Source organism: Leptinotarsa decemlineata, unplaced genomic scaffold, assembly GCF_025532065.1.
Source record: "Leptinotarsa decemlineata unplaced genomic scaffold, Ldec_3_MD MMD2_tig00026282_RagTag_RagTag, whole genome shotgun sequence".
Taxonomy (NCBI): Eukaryota; Metazoa; Arthropoda; class Insecta; order Coleoptera; family Chrysomelidae; genus Leptinotarsa; species Leptinotarsa decemlineata.
Window position 1 is genome coordinate 19,595,413 of NW_027412668.1, and position 14,456 is coordinate 19,609,868.

Genomic DNA, 14,456 nt, shown 5'->3' on the forward strand with positions numbered 1-14,456 from the left:
CCAAAAGAGCTATATTCGATTTCTTCATATCATTGAATAGTTCTCTGAAATACACAACTTTGCCACAATTTAACCGTCACTCTATCTCTTATCGTTTACGAGATCCCCATGTACAGAAACGAATTGAATAGCCGTGTATATACATATATAAATGTACACTCAAGTGCTTGTGGTGTATGAGATATCCTCATGAACTGGGCATATAATGTTAAAAATAATTAAGGCTTTCTTTTATTGTGAGTTAACTAATCTCAAAAATTGCCCATGAGTTCAGTGATTAAAAATGCTCATTCGAGATAAACTATAAATAAAAGATAATGTACTTGAAAGGTAGTTTTATTATTTCAAAATTCAGATAAGCAAAAAGTCTTCATTTGATGAAAGAAACTCTCTTAACAACAACAAATGTATTCTGGCAAAATCGAGCCTCAATAATTTCCTTATTCCAAACTGCAAACACATCATTCTGGAAATTACCGCCAAATTAATGCCTTCAATAATCAACTACGACTTATTCCTGCAGTCATATTGAGTGAAGAGGGTGGGATCCGCCGGGTGGAGGAAATATTGAGAGCTGAAAGCTGTTGGTTCACTGATGGACCAAAAACATCCTTAGGTTCTGGTGCAGATGTAGGTATGAGGTTGCAGTGACATAGCAGACCCATGCGGCCTTATTTCTGGCGAAAATCCACGCCTTTGATTTGTGTGAAGAGATTGATGAGAACCATCTCACACATAACTTAAAAAAATATTAACGGAACACAATCTGTCGCTTTAGACTTTGCCAAACAAACAATAAATGGACTGCAAGACGACCTTCAGACTCCGGGCATAATTATTCTATCCGGATTTGTCCCATTTGAATTTTATAAAGATTGGACTCTTGGAAAACATAGCATGCCATCAACGAATCAGGTTCTCATTATTTGGCAGAGCATCATTCTGCCATCTGACCTGAAAGATCACTCATCAAATGAAATCGGCTTTGTTGAGAAGCTGGATTTTTTTGGTCTAGTCTGAATATGAATCACTCACAATGAACCCTTACGGGTTGCAGTGGAGCTCGAGTAGATCCACTCATTTTAGATTTACCTACCAACCGATCCAAGAGTAAACATTTTAGCGGGTTCTTCTATCTTGGGGAATTTCAATGAAACGTTTCCGAAAAATAATACTAGATAAACTAGGAATACTTTTATTCATAACATAAATAAATTAGGTACACATATAAATATTAATTGTTGATCATAAAAAAACATTCTTTGGCCCGAAAAAAACAATTCATAAATCTAAACATCGATAATACTTTCATGTTTCTTAATATCTTGAGCATCAACTTTCAGCTTCTCTTGCATTTGTTTCAACATCTCTTGCATTCGACGAATCTATGGAAGAAATATTCATTAGGCACTTCACAGTGATTGGGATATGTTAGTTCAGATTATATTATACTCAGAGTTGAAAAAATGTACTTATGATGCACTGTTTGGAACCTTTGGTGTAGTAACTGGAGTTTTTTCCAACACCAAATCGTTATTTTTAACACCTCGACACGTGTTTCGATCACCAAGTGATCATCTTCAAAGAGGAAGATTAAAACTGTTAGTTTTAATCTTTGAAGATGATCACTTCAAAGAGGAAGGTTAAAACTGTCAGTTTTAATCTTTGAAGATGATCACTTGGTGATCGAAACACGTGTCGAGGTGTTAAAAATAACGATTTGGTGTTGGGAAAAAACTCCAGTGATATTTGAAAAAATGTATTGTAATTAATTTTGCTGTCGTATACCTCTATGTTGTTTTTTTCAATTTTTTTTACAGATTTCTAGGTTATCTTGTGCACTGTGATGTTTTCTGGTGTGGTGGGAATGATTATGGAAAAAAACGATTTGAATGAAAATGTTTGATTTTATTTATGCTCCAAGTTTGATAACTAGGTCGCTAGCACTTTTCATCTTCCCCTTGCATTAAGTTATTCCGTTTTATGTAATCTATATTTATGTATCTTAAATCTTAACGTATACATATCAAGATCCACCAATGAAAGTATTTGAAAACGTCTACACTGGAAATATAAACGCGATACATAAATGATCCCTGCAAGATCGTATTTATTTAGTGATGAAGCTAGACGGACAATGTTAGAAAGTTTTCCTTGATGGTACAAATAATATCGAGGAAAGTTGATATTTCACTCGAACGTATAAAGTGCTAACTATTTGACTCGAATGTATCAAGTGCTGACTTTTTGACATGAACGAATAGTGCTCTGGTCATGACTTGAACAGAAAAAAAAACGTAAATCATTTGCAAAAACTTCATACATGTATTTTGGAAATCTTTTTTGAAAAAAGTGTTTTCCATTCACGAATATTGCAGTTGAGATGAATGTCAATTTTCCCAGCAATAATTATATCAGACCCTTCATTTGGCTTGGAACTCTTATAGTAGTAAAATATTTTTAGGCCAGTTAGTCTTCGTTCTTTTAGTTAGTAAGAAAGATAGATGAAAACACAATCACTGGAAGATCACGTTAAACTTTTAACGAACTAACATATTCTTTAGATTTTGATCCATTCTCTTAGTCGACTTAGTATCGCAATATAATGTTGTAAATCATGCCCTAAAGAAAATAACGCCGGCCGCCAGTGGTAGCTATAAACCAACTGTAACGTGGCGAAAAGCGCGCTCAGTTCGACCACGGTATTTTGTATACAGTAATTTCATAAAGGCTGATTTGTGGTTTGAATTTTCCTACGCGCAGACCCACGCGTCGATGTCTTAGGTCTGCGCAAACGACGAGTTTAAGACAGGCATGCAACAAAGCGTTTAAACACTGCTCAACATAACAAATATTCATATAAACTGCTCAAAAAAATACAGTCGATGAAAACCATGTTGGGCACCTAAGAAAATTGTACAAATGATAATTTTGCATTTGTGTAATATTCAAGTAACCCAGATCATTTCGACAATGATGAACTATGTTTCAAGTAGATTTTAAAAATTCATGGGATCGGATGTGACAAAATATACTTTAATTTCAACAAGAAAAAAGACAAGATGAAGAACGAGTTTTGTTATTCATGAACCATGGTACTGTGCAAGAGCTCTCTAGGAGGAATAACGAGTCCCTGTGTGTATACAACCGTGATAGCATGGTCTGCACTGATGAGGAACACTTCAAAACGGTTCGCAGTTGGTTCCTTGTTCGAATCAGGCGAAGTCCCACTATTTGTCCTAGAGAGCTCTTGCAAAGTTGTTTCTTCAAAGTGAGAATCTTTGCAATTATGTCTGAGGCGACTTGGATTCCGAAAGGTTAACAGTCGTAAGGTATTTTTGATAGTCAAATTTACATTATATAAGAAGTTGCTGACTAATAGGACATGTTTCATTTAGAATAACTGTTTTTAATCTACGCAGCAACTTTTCGGGGTTGATTAGACATCTAGACTTGTATAGATTCAAATATCAACATTTGTCAATATATGTCGAGTTATTAGCTAAAGAAGTAGTTGTTTTCTGTCGGAAAACATATATAATGGTATAGTCAAAATGCATTTGGACTTGTCAGTGATTTCATTTTTACTTGGATAAAAGCTGGAAGCAGCAAAACAACCTATTATCTTACAGTGTAAATAATTCATAACTTCCGACTCCGAAAACTCTCACATACATTTATAGTTAGTACATACATACAAAAAAATTATTTTTGTATGATTGAACACTACATACTTAATTACTTTTTTACTTCTTCAAGTCCTGAATAGAAACTACATAATTCAGAAAGAATAGGCTCTACAGATTCCTTTATCTTGAGTGATGAATTCGATTAGGAATATTTTTAATAATTGGTCCTTAATATAATCGAATCGGCAAACTCGTCCGCCATCTTGAATTCTCCAATCAATAAATGAATATGCTATATTTGGCCCCAAAAATCACTACAAAGAAATTTCGCATGGATTCGTACCATGGTTCATGAATAACAAAACACGTTCTTTATCTTGTCTTTTTTCTTGTTGAAATGAAAATATATTTTGTCACATTCGAATATGAACATCTGCCGATTCCATGAACTTAGTTCATCATTGCCCAAATGATCTGGGTTACTTCAATATTACACAAATGCAAAATTATCATTTGTACAATTTTCTCAGGTGCCCAACATGGTTTTCATAGACTGTTTTTTTTTGAGCAGTTTATATGAATAGTTGTTATGTTGAGCAGTGTATACACGCTTTGGTTGAGATTGTAGTAGGGAGAAATGTCATTAGTGTCAAATACGTCATCATTATAAAAAATGAAACTCCTGGACACCGACATCAAAGGGACCGACGCTGAGTGAAACTACTGTATACAGAAATACTGTGGTTCGACCGACTATTTGCGGTTATTCTACGACTTCGATGGAATTCCGAGGAATGTTCCAGCGCCTTCGATTGCCAAATATAAGCGCCACTCACTCGCCTTACGAGACAGTCAAGTGGAAGTTACAGTTCGGTACGCGAAGTTTCAGTTAAAGTCTTTGTTGTATTCAAAGTAGAACAAAGTTAAGTTTGATTATTGTTCAGTGTAGTCAATTATTGGTCAAACCCACGGGGAAAAACGTAACAATATCTACACATGCAACACTATACGTGACTGTTCAAAAAATAAGGTAAATGTTCTAATTTCGCGGGCTACGTACATTAGCGATTTTTTAATATTTTTAATGTAAGCACACTCTTGAACATATGTTCACAATTTTAGCTGTTTAGCATGTTCAGTTTTTTGGTGAGAGGCATAAAAGTTAGAAGTGTTTTTCGTGTTCGGCGATTTTCTGCTATAGAAAAAAATGTATCAGAGAATTTGCATCAAATTTAGTGTGAAAAATGGAATTGAGTACTCCAGAAAAAGTTTAACAAGCTTTTCACAGAAGATCGTGAAGATATGAATGACGACGCTCGCTCTGGACGCCTTAGAAAATCAACAACTGATAAAAATGTTGAGACAGTGAAAAAAATTCTGTTTTATCAAGAATCGTCGAATCACTATTACAAAAGTTGCTGAAGAGGTTGGCGTATCGGTTGGCTCATCCCTTGCAATGTTTTCGTAAATTTTGGTCATGAAGCGTATGGCAGCGAAGTTCGTTCCAAAATTGCTGAATTTTGACCAATAAAAAAAACCGTCGATTGAGTGTCACTCAGGAATTGTTGAATGACGTCAACGGCGATCCAGATTTACTTGAAAGGGCCATAACATGAATATATATGGTTATTACATGGAAACCAAGACCAAAAAGCATGCCAAGTTCCATCAAATGTCAAGGTTTTGCTTATTGTTTTCTACGATTACCATGACGTAGTGTATGTGTAGTTCTTGCAACATGGTCGTACGGTCAATAAGGAGTATTATCTTGAAGTTTGCACCGCTTGTTTGAAGCAAAATGAAGAAAACGTCCGGTTTTGTGAAAAAACAATTCATGGCTTTTGCATCACGTTGATGCTCACTCAACATTGCTTGTTCATAATTTTTTGTACAAAAACAACACCGGAATCATTCCTTAGCCACCGTATTCACCAGATTTGACCCTTCGTGACTATTTCCTATTCCCAAGATTGTAGAGACCAATGAATCGTTTTACGACGATTGAGGAGATAAAAACCGAATCGCTGAGAGAGCTCAAGAACGTACCAAAAAGTGCACATCAGAACTGTTTCGAAGATTGAAATAAACGCTGGCACAAGTGTATATCTATTTTTATCGATAAGGGACTACTTTGAAGTGATGAATATATAAATGTTTTTTTGAAAAAAAATTACCTCATTTTTTGAACAGACAGCGTAGGTATATGATTAGTGACAACTTTGTCATACAGTGTACCATTTCGAAAAAAATGTTTAGTGTAGATATTCCCCACCAAAACTAGTTTGATATTAGTCTCCGCTTTAATATATAGTTTTATTCTTTTTTTTCGGACAAAAATATGATTAAGTGAATACCCAAAAAAACTATCGCCTTTTTGCTAAAATTTTCGAAAATCCATGGTATGAGAATACTCATACCCACACCTATTCTCTATATCAGTGTATGAGAAAACCTAGGAAAATGATATTCATATTGGCAGGCAAATATTCAAAAATTAAAATAATATTTGGTTAAGTTTGAAACGAAAACTGTCAACAAATATAAGGCAAATTGTGGGATTTAGGGTTACGTTTTCTACAAGTGACCTGTGCTACACTAAATGAAAGAAGTAAAAAATGTTTTAGCGAGTCGAAAAGTGTGAGAAAAGTCTGAATTGAGTAATTCAGATAATATAACTTATATATGAAATATGGTTTGAAAAAGACATCATATTCACTTCCACTTTTGTATACAAGGTGTTCCAAATCAACTGGACTTTATTGCCAACTCCGTTATAATTGATGCTACGAATTTGGTTAAATGGGCTGACTAGTAGCATTTTTGACAACCTTCTCGATGCCAAAAACAAAAAAAAATGACAGTCGCGTTTTCGAAATATTTCACAAATTGAATCTTTTTTAAATGAAACACCCTATATTTTATCATGCATTTCGATTCGTGATAACATTCTCAATAACAATGCTCATATAATCTTTCTTCCTGAAGTTAAAAATGAGCGACTTATGTGGCAATATTTCTTTCTTTCAGTAGTACAAAAAAATCATTTGTTTTGGCGAATAAAGAGCTATAAAATATCGAGTAAATATTCAAAAACACCGCCTTCTTGTTGAACACATATTTGGGCCCTTCTCTTGACACTACGTGTTGCTTTCAACAGAATTTGGCCAACAATACTTCTATACGGTGCTGTTAATTATATGTATATTCTGTTTTATCGAATCGAACACATTTTTTTCCAACTGCAGTAATATGACGCTCCAGTATTTTCTATTCCGTACAAAAACGGCGTCAATAATATCATTATAGCAGACATACTTTGATTCACAAAATAAATACGGCTGGTGGAGTGACTTCAAGATGGAAATTATCGTTTTGTAAGTTAATACCAAATAGCTCAGTGGTGTCAACATGATGGTCACGGGTTTCATAAGTTCAAGCCACATCGCAATTTTCTCTTTTAAATGTTGGTTACAAAATATTGTCATTCGTATAAGTACCAAAATTGGGTGTTTGGACGATCCACAAAGAAATGTTTTGTACTAGTGAAATAGATAAATTTTTCTACAAAGTCACTCATTTTCAACTTTAGGAAGAAAGGTGATATGAGCTTTGTTGTTGTGAATGTTATTACGAATCGAAATGCATGATAGAATATCGGGTGTTCCATTTAAAAAAACATTTTATGAAATATTTTGAAAACGCGACTGTCATTTTTTGTTGTTTTCGACATCGAAAAGGCCATTGAAAATGCTACTAGCTTGCCCATTTAACCGAATTCGTCGCATCAATAATAACGGAGTTGGTAATGGTGCCGACCTAATTTGGAACACCCTGTATACGTAAGTGCTCAATGACCCTTTTTCAAATACATCATTGTGCACAGTCCTATATCGATAGCTTACACTTTTGTCGTTATTTTCCGTTATCAGGATAACGGTCTTCAGGTATATATTTTATTCTTCAGAAAAATGTCCAGAGGCAAGCTTAGATACCCGGGAAGACATTTTATATAAATTGTGCCTACATGAGGTCAATTTGATCCAAGAATTCGTTCTATAAAATTTTAATCAACACTTTACAGTGCAACAAAAATATTGTCTATAATTGAAGGAATTGTTTTAAACTGCCAACGGTCTGAATTCCATCTATACTTCTCACTTCCCTTCTTTATAAAAAAATCCTTCAGATTTTTGACCTCATGATTATATGAACACTGTCATTGAAAATTATAAGTAAAAGAACGTACGTATGAATATGTTTTTTTGAAAAGTGCACTTATTTCACTCAAAAGGCAAAATTATATATTTAAAAATTGTTCGATTATTATTTTCCTACACCCTCCCTGGATGAGAAGTTGTATAAGCCACCGCTTGGGATTATCAAAAAAAAGTTATCATTAGCAAGGAAAATCATTTGTGATAACTATTTATATGAAAGAATGTGAAGCACTTAGATATAATAACATAATGAAAATAAACTTTGGAAACACGACTAAATTTATATAAGATAGGCTTTCACTGCCGGAGTCACGATTGTGGAGAAAAAATTCGGACCAGTAGGCCGTGGTCGAATGGAACCTGAAGCACTGCACGTTTCGTCTGCTACTGCGGCAGACATCATCAGCGGTTTATGCGTTGACTGTAGTAAGGCAATGAACGTTGATGTCAGCCGCAGTAGCAGACGATACGTTTGGTACTTCAGTACTTTGGTACATTCGACTACGGACTTTGTTCTCTTCAATCACGATCCCAGTTCAGAGTACATAATTACAAACAAGATAATTAATTACCTCTTCATCTTTTTGTATGAGGAGTCTATCCGTTTCTGAGACGTCAGACTCGTATGGAGCCGAGTCTCGCTTGAGTTTTCTGCAATGATATAAAACTGATTCATTTTGAAATTCGATTGAAATATACAACGAAAATAATTACCCTCGTTCTCTGGCGTGTTGTGAGATTTGTGATATACATTGTGCTCGGAAGTTCTCATAATGCACGTCTTCAGTAACGTCCTTCAAATCTTGCATATGTGTGGAAATCAGCATGGTTCGCAGTTTATTGAAGTCGCTGTGCTTAGGATTTTCCACTGAAATTGAAATTTATTCAGCTGAAATAGTACAAATACTTTGATATGACGGCGTTATATGTCAATAACTTGTACAACGATAATACAATAGTTTGAATATTATGTCAAAGTGAAACGATTTGTTATTGTGCAGACAATTTAAAACATTTAACCAATAATATTCAAAATATTACTTAAGAAAGTTCTATTGTTCTAACCATCGACTACGCCCCAAGGATATTGTCTCCCACGAATTTTTTTTCCAGCAATTTCGAGAGTTGTGTTGCTGCCAACTACAGCAAAAGGAATGCTTGCTTTCAACTCCCTATCTTGCTGTTTGAATTCTTCATCCTCATCGCTGTCACATTCAGGAAATTCATACATCTAAAATGTTCCATTTATCACGTAGGGTTTTACAAGAAAAAACTGTGGTCATACCTGAATATCGTTATCTCTTATATCGTTGAGGATGTTTTTCTTCAATTTGGCAACTTCAGTAGTGGTTAATGTATCCGCTTTTGCTATTACTACTACAATATTAACTTTACGGTGCAGTCTCTTCATTAACTCAAGGTCCATTTGCCTCAAACTGTAAAATAAGAAACAAAAAAATTAAATTATTACCATGGAGTTGCTAATGACATTTTGAGGAATCTCAGAAGAAACAGTGTATTAATCAAAATGTTTCTAAGACAAAAAAAACACATACACAATTTTTGGTGACTTTTCTTTGAGTTTGGCTTCAGATCTGTGAAGGTTATTTCACTTTTTTGGATGAGAACCCATTTTATAGATTATCACATTTCTAGTTGGTAGATATAATTATGTTAGTGGATTACCTCTTGGGACAGAAAAGTTCAAACACTGCATCATGATTCTCCATAGTATCTCTGATGGTCCGAATGAAAAGGTTTGGACTCATTTATTCATATGAAGAGTTACCATAGCTACTACCTCTGGAGACCCTAGGTCGAGCCACCTAAAGTGGATATTGACCCCAAGATCAGAAATGACAGTCGATGACCTTACGGAGGAGGCACCTAAATACAGCGAGGCCGCCTCCCCCTTAGCGGCGGAGCAGATGGACCTCTAGAAGCAACTTCAAATCCAACAACTGTCTCACGGGCAAGGACGTTGGAAAGAAGGTAAAAATAATACAATGCAACCTCCAACACAAAAAGGCGGCAACGGCAACACTATGTCGCCACCTCAATGTATGTATTGGGGGATGCAATAGCTTTGATCCACGAGCCCTGGATAATAAAGACCAAACTTTCTGGTTTGACTAGCCTAACTGGTCAAATTTTCAGCTTACCAAGCAATCCTGACAGAGGTCCTGACTCCTGGCATTAATGAAGAACTGGAAAGGTACACAGTATCTATCCAAAACAAAATAGACACTGCCTATAAGGAATCCTGTCCGATGAGGATGGTTCAAACAGATGGCACAATCAATACATGGTGGTGCTCTGAACTGGAACACCTCAGGAAGACAACGAGAATGACCTTTAACAAGGCAAAACCTACAAGACTCGAAGCGAACTGAGGTATGGTATATATCAAGCCAACCTCAGAGAGTTCAAAAAAGTCTACAGACAAATAAAAAGAGAAGCCTAAAGAGCCTATCGTGAGGCAGTCGAAGACTTTCCACTAGCTTTTAGGTTACAGAAGGCACTTATAAACGACCACCATAAGAGTCGCGGCCTCCTGATAAGTGAAAATGGCGACAAAGCCGCAAACCTCCAAGAAAGTGCTGAGATTCTTAAGGAAACTAACTTCCCAGATTATGTCTTTCCAGAAACGACGAACTGGACGGAAGTACCAACAACACCCTCACAATACGACCCACAATCTACTAGTGCAGTAATTGATGAGGTATATTCCTAGTAAGTGGAGAGAAGTACGAGTAGTATTGATACCTAAACCAGGTAGGATGGACTACACATTACCAAAAGCATTCCGACCAATTCGTCTCACATTGTTCTTTTTAAAAACTATGGAGATGCTATGTGAGCGGTACATAAGAGATGAAGTACTAGTTCACAACCCACTTCATCCAAATCAGCATGCATATACTCCTGGAAGGTCTACTGATTCGGCCCTTCACCATGTGGTTGGCAGAATCGTAATCATTGGTCAACAAAGAATCCACCCTGGTATATTCATAGATATCGAGGGAGCTTTTGATAACATAACCTTTCCAACAATTACCCAGCAACTACACTCCAGGAATGTACCTCTGGAAGTAGGAGAATGGATACACGAGATGCTTTCTTGTAGAGCAATAAGTATCAATGTAGAAGAGATCACAGTGAGAGGACTGGCCATGAGGAGATGTCCACAGGGAGGGGTCTTATCACCCCTTGTTTGGAACATAGTTCTGGATACCCTGAAAAATCACCTCAACAATAATAGACTCTACACAATTGCATATGCAGATGACATAGTTATCATGCAGACCGGCAAATTTGTAAACACACTGTGCGATAGAGCGCAGGATGGGTTCGAATTAATAGAAACATGGTGTAAGAAACACTCACTGTCGATCAATACCAACTAAGATGGACCTTTTCACCAGGAAGAGAAGTTTATCAGGCTCAAAACCTCACGAAATCTTCAAAAGTCAACTAAACTTCTCTGAAGAGGTGAATACCCTTGGTACTATCCTCGATAGGAAGCTAACATGGATTTCTCATCTACAGAGTGGAGCAAAAAGAGCAAATGTGGCTTATGAGCAATGCCGGAGGATAGTGGGATGCGCATCAGGTCTTTCATCCCGTGTGTCACCTGGATCAACACTGCAATAAGACCTATGTTAACGTACGGAGCCATTGCATGGGGACCGAAAGTTCTACAAGCAACGGCCATCCAAGTGAAAGCTGTGGAGAAAAAAAGAAAACGATTTTTATTGTGGTTGTTGAAGGTTTGAATCTTCTATCTTTCCCATAGACCATCAGATATAGCTACTGAAATGTGACATCACTATATTGGTGAAATTCCCCTTTTATTTCTGTCTGATGATATTCTCACAGAGCACTTTACAAAACTGCCAAAACCTAGAACAAACAGCTTTACAAACGATTTCGAGCATTAGCTTCAAAGAACAACAGCGTAAAGTGTTTTCAGAGACACCTGGATTAACAATTTGTTCTTCAATGATAAAGCCAGCAGATAGGCAGTCGACAGGGGTTAAAAGTGAATTATTGTTAGACCATTTGCATGTAGAGGCGCATTATATTTACCTTCAAATAATTAACTTCATTTAATCACTGGACATTTTCAAACTTATACATTAAACAGTATAATGTATAAGTTTGGAAATGTCCTTATATTTATATTAAAAAGTTTAATGTAAGTTTGAAAATGTCCTTATAGGAAGAAACTGCAGTAACGTTAGTTACAAATAAAAGTGTCAAAAACATAGAAAATTTCAGTTCTCTCTTCTTCATGAAAGTCAAATCCTATTATGATAAGAATTAATTTTTTTCAATTTTTCAAAAAAAAAAAACTTATGATGCATCATTGAAAAGGTGAAATCTGGTTCTATTCAAAACAGAAATAATCCAATATAGCGTCCATAAGAAAAGATAAACTTGATGATGGTGGCCGGAAGACGAAACGTCGGATAGCAAATTTGAAAACACCATTATGTAGCAGGGAAGAAGTGGCAATGTGAAAGTGCAATTTATTTTCGAATCGTTCGAAAAATAAAGCCAGAAAAAAATAAAAACCATTCTTCGAAATTTCAGTTTTTTCCGGATATCTCCGGATATACTCGGGATTTCAGAACTTTCTCAACGGTATGTTGCTATTCAGGTAAATGCGCAACTTTGCCCCAATTTAACCATCGTCGTATCTCTCATAGTTTCTAAGATCCCAATGGTGAGGATCGAATTTGAAACACCCTGTATATGGATGATCTACGCATTATCCAAATTCAAATTCGATTTTAATATTCGTTCTTGTAATGAATCATATTTGAATTGCTTGAAATTTACCTGTGTCCCCATGGTGGTACAAAGTATAGGCAACAGTGTACCCTATTGTCTTGAATATTTCTTCTGTTGAGTCCGCTCTCATCGGTAAAGTACTGCCTAAACTGCTCATCGATGTAGTTGATGCACACTTTCCAGCTATCTTCGCAGTTCACGGCATCTCCAAATCCTGGCGTATCGATAACAGTCAATCTTGAAATAAAAATCAAATCTTTAGAAGTAAGACATATGAAGAAAATAAATATTTCAAATGCCGACTGTCCCTCCCAATATAACAGCACAGTACTATTTCCTGGCTAGTACCACGCGAAGACATTTGTGCAAGTTTCCTAACAAGGGAAACTCTTGCAGGTGCAAGATGCTTCTTTTCCGTTTGGTGTCTTGTCTACGAAATGTAACTGTTACTACTTCATTGTAATTGATCAGATCCTGTCTCAGACAAAATTTGGGTATGCAGTAGAGCGGCTAAAAAGCCAGTTTAGTCTCAGGCACACTGATGCCTCTCTCTTAGGTAGATCTGTCCTGCACATTTGAAGAGTAATGGGAAATGTCTGCAAAAAACACTTCACATTTGTCTCTGCAAGACTAAACTTGCATTATTTTTGTCGGATATCATTCGATATCCATCATGGTATTACAAGGAAAGTAATTATTTTCCGGTTAGCATTTTCCATTTCCTACTGTTTAAAAATCTGTTTAAAATCTGTTTAAAATCTGTTTTTCCGTTAACCAGCTGTCGCACCCCTACGAACGACAACCCTCAGAAGTCGAAACTTGTACGAGCTAAGGATTAACGAGGTCTTACCTTTTAACGTGTGATTCCTAACACGGGTTGGACGATAGCAAGTGAAGATCGATAGTTCAGACTAGGTCTTGAACCACCGACCAACACGGCAGTCAATTCGAGTGAGTGAACAAAGCACCCACGCCGAACCGCTTGGCTACCGACCGACCGACTGTGTTAAGTCATTGGGAGAGCTCAGTAATAAAATTTCACTCGAAATATTATTTTTTTCAATGAAATCGTTAATTGAACAATCATTATATAATAGTCAAGTCCAGGAGGTACCTCAATTTAACACCCCTTTCTTCGATTTCCATAGTCTTCCGTTCGATACTGGTAGTTTTCTGAATTCGTTCGCTGACATCTGGAATTTTTCTATTTTTATAGAGGTCTTCGAGGAAAAGGCTGTTTATCAACGTGGATTTTCCAAGTCCTGATTCACCAACGACCATAAGCGTGAAATCAAAACCTCTTTTCACGGATTTTCGATGTACTTGGTCAGGAAGAGTGGCAAATCCTATGTAGTCTCGATCCCTACCTGCGAATAAAAAATATGTTGTAGTTGAAATTGATCTTTCGAAAATGTAGTTCTTTAAAATGTTGGCCAAAATACTGTTTCGCCCGCAGGGAAACATGAGTGTCGATTAGTTTCTATGAAGCAAACCCAAAATATTGGATTGCGATCGATATATAGTCGAAAGAGTGTCTAGCACTCAAAATAGTTCAAAAGCACATAAAACGACGCGTAAAGAAGTGAAATAAGTGTAAAAGTCATTGAATAAATTGAAGTGTAATATTCAAATCTCCTGGAAATAATTTTACATATTCTCATAAAATTGTATAGAGCTAGTCTGGCGTGGAACCATATACCACCCAGTTGGTTGTCAGCAAAGGTGGTATATATACCTAAAGTGGGTCGGAAAGACCCACATAGTAAAACTGTACGACCAATCAGCCTTACATTATTTCTGTTGAAAGGACTTG

General features: G+C 36.2%; 1 protein-coding gene across 3 annotated transcripts in view; it reads right to left on the minus strand.

Moving 5' to 3' along the window:
- Positions 1-1,179: 1,179 nt before the first annotated feature.
- Positions 1,180-14,456, minus strand: part of LOC111511939 (septin-5) — a 29,832-nt gene continuing 16,555 nt past the window's right edge. For 2 of the 3 annotated variants that reach the window (XM_074179993.1, XM_074179992.1), the window contains exons 2-8: positions 13,758-14,010; positions 12,692-12,880; positions 9,132-9,282; positions 8,912-9,077; positions 8,561-8,714; positions 8,419-8,497; positions 1,180-1,385 (exon numbers count right to left, since the gene is read on the minus strand). In XM_074179993.1, the coding sequence (XP_074036094.1) occupies positions 1,290-1,385; positions 8,419-8,497; positions 8,561-8,714; positions 8,912-9,077; positions 9,132-9,282; positions 12,692-12,880; positions 13,758-14,010 (1,088 nt within the window). In that variant the 3' untranslated portion in view covers positions 1,180-1,289. Of the gene's footprint in view, positions 1,386-8,418; positions 8,514-8,560; positions 8,715-8,911; positions 9,078-9,131; positions 9,283-12,691; positions 12,881-13,757; positions 14,011-14,456 lie in introns of all 3 variants that reach the window. The other variant, XM_074179994.1, reaches the window with a different exon arrangement.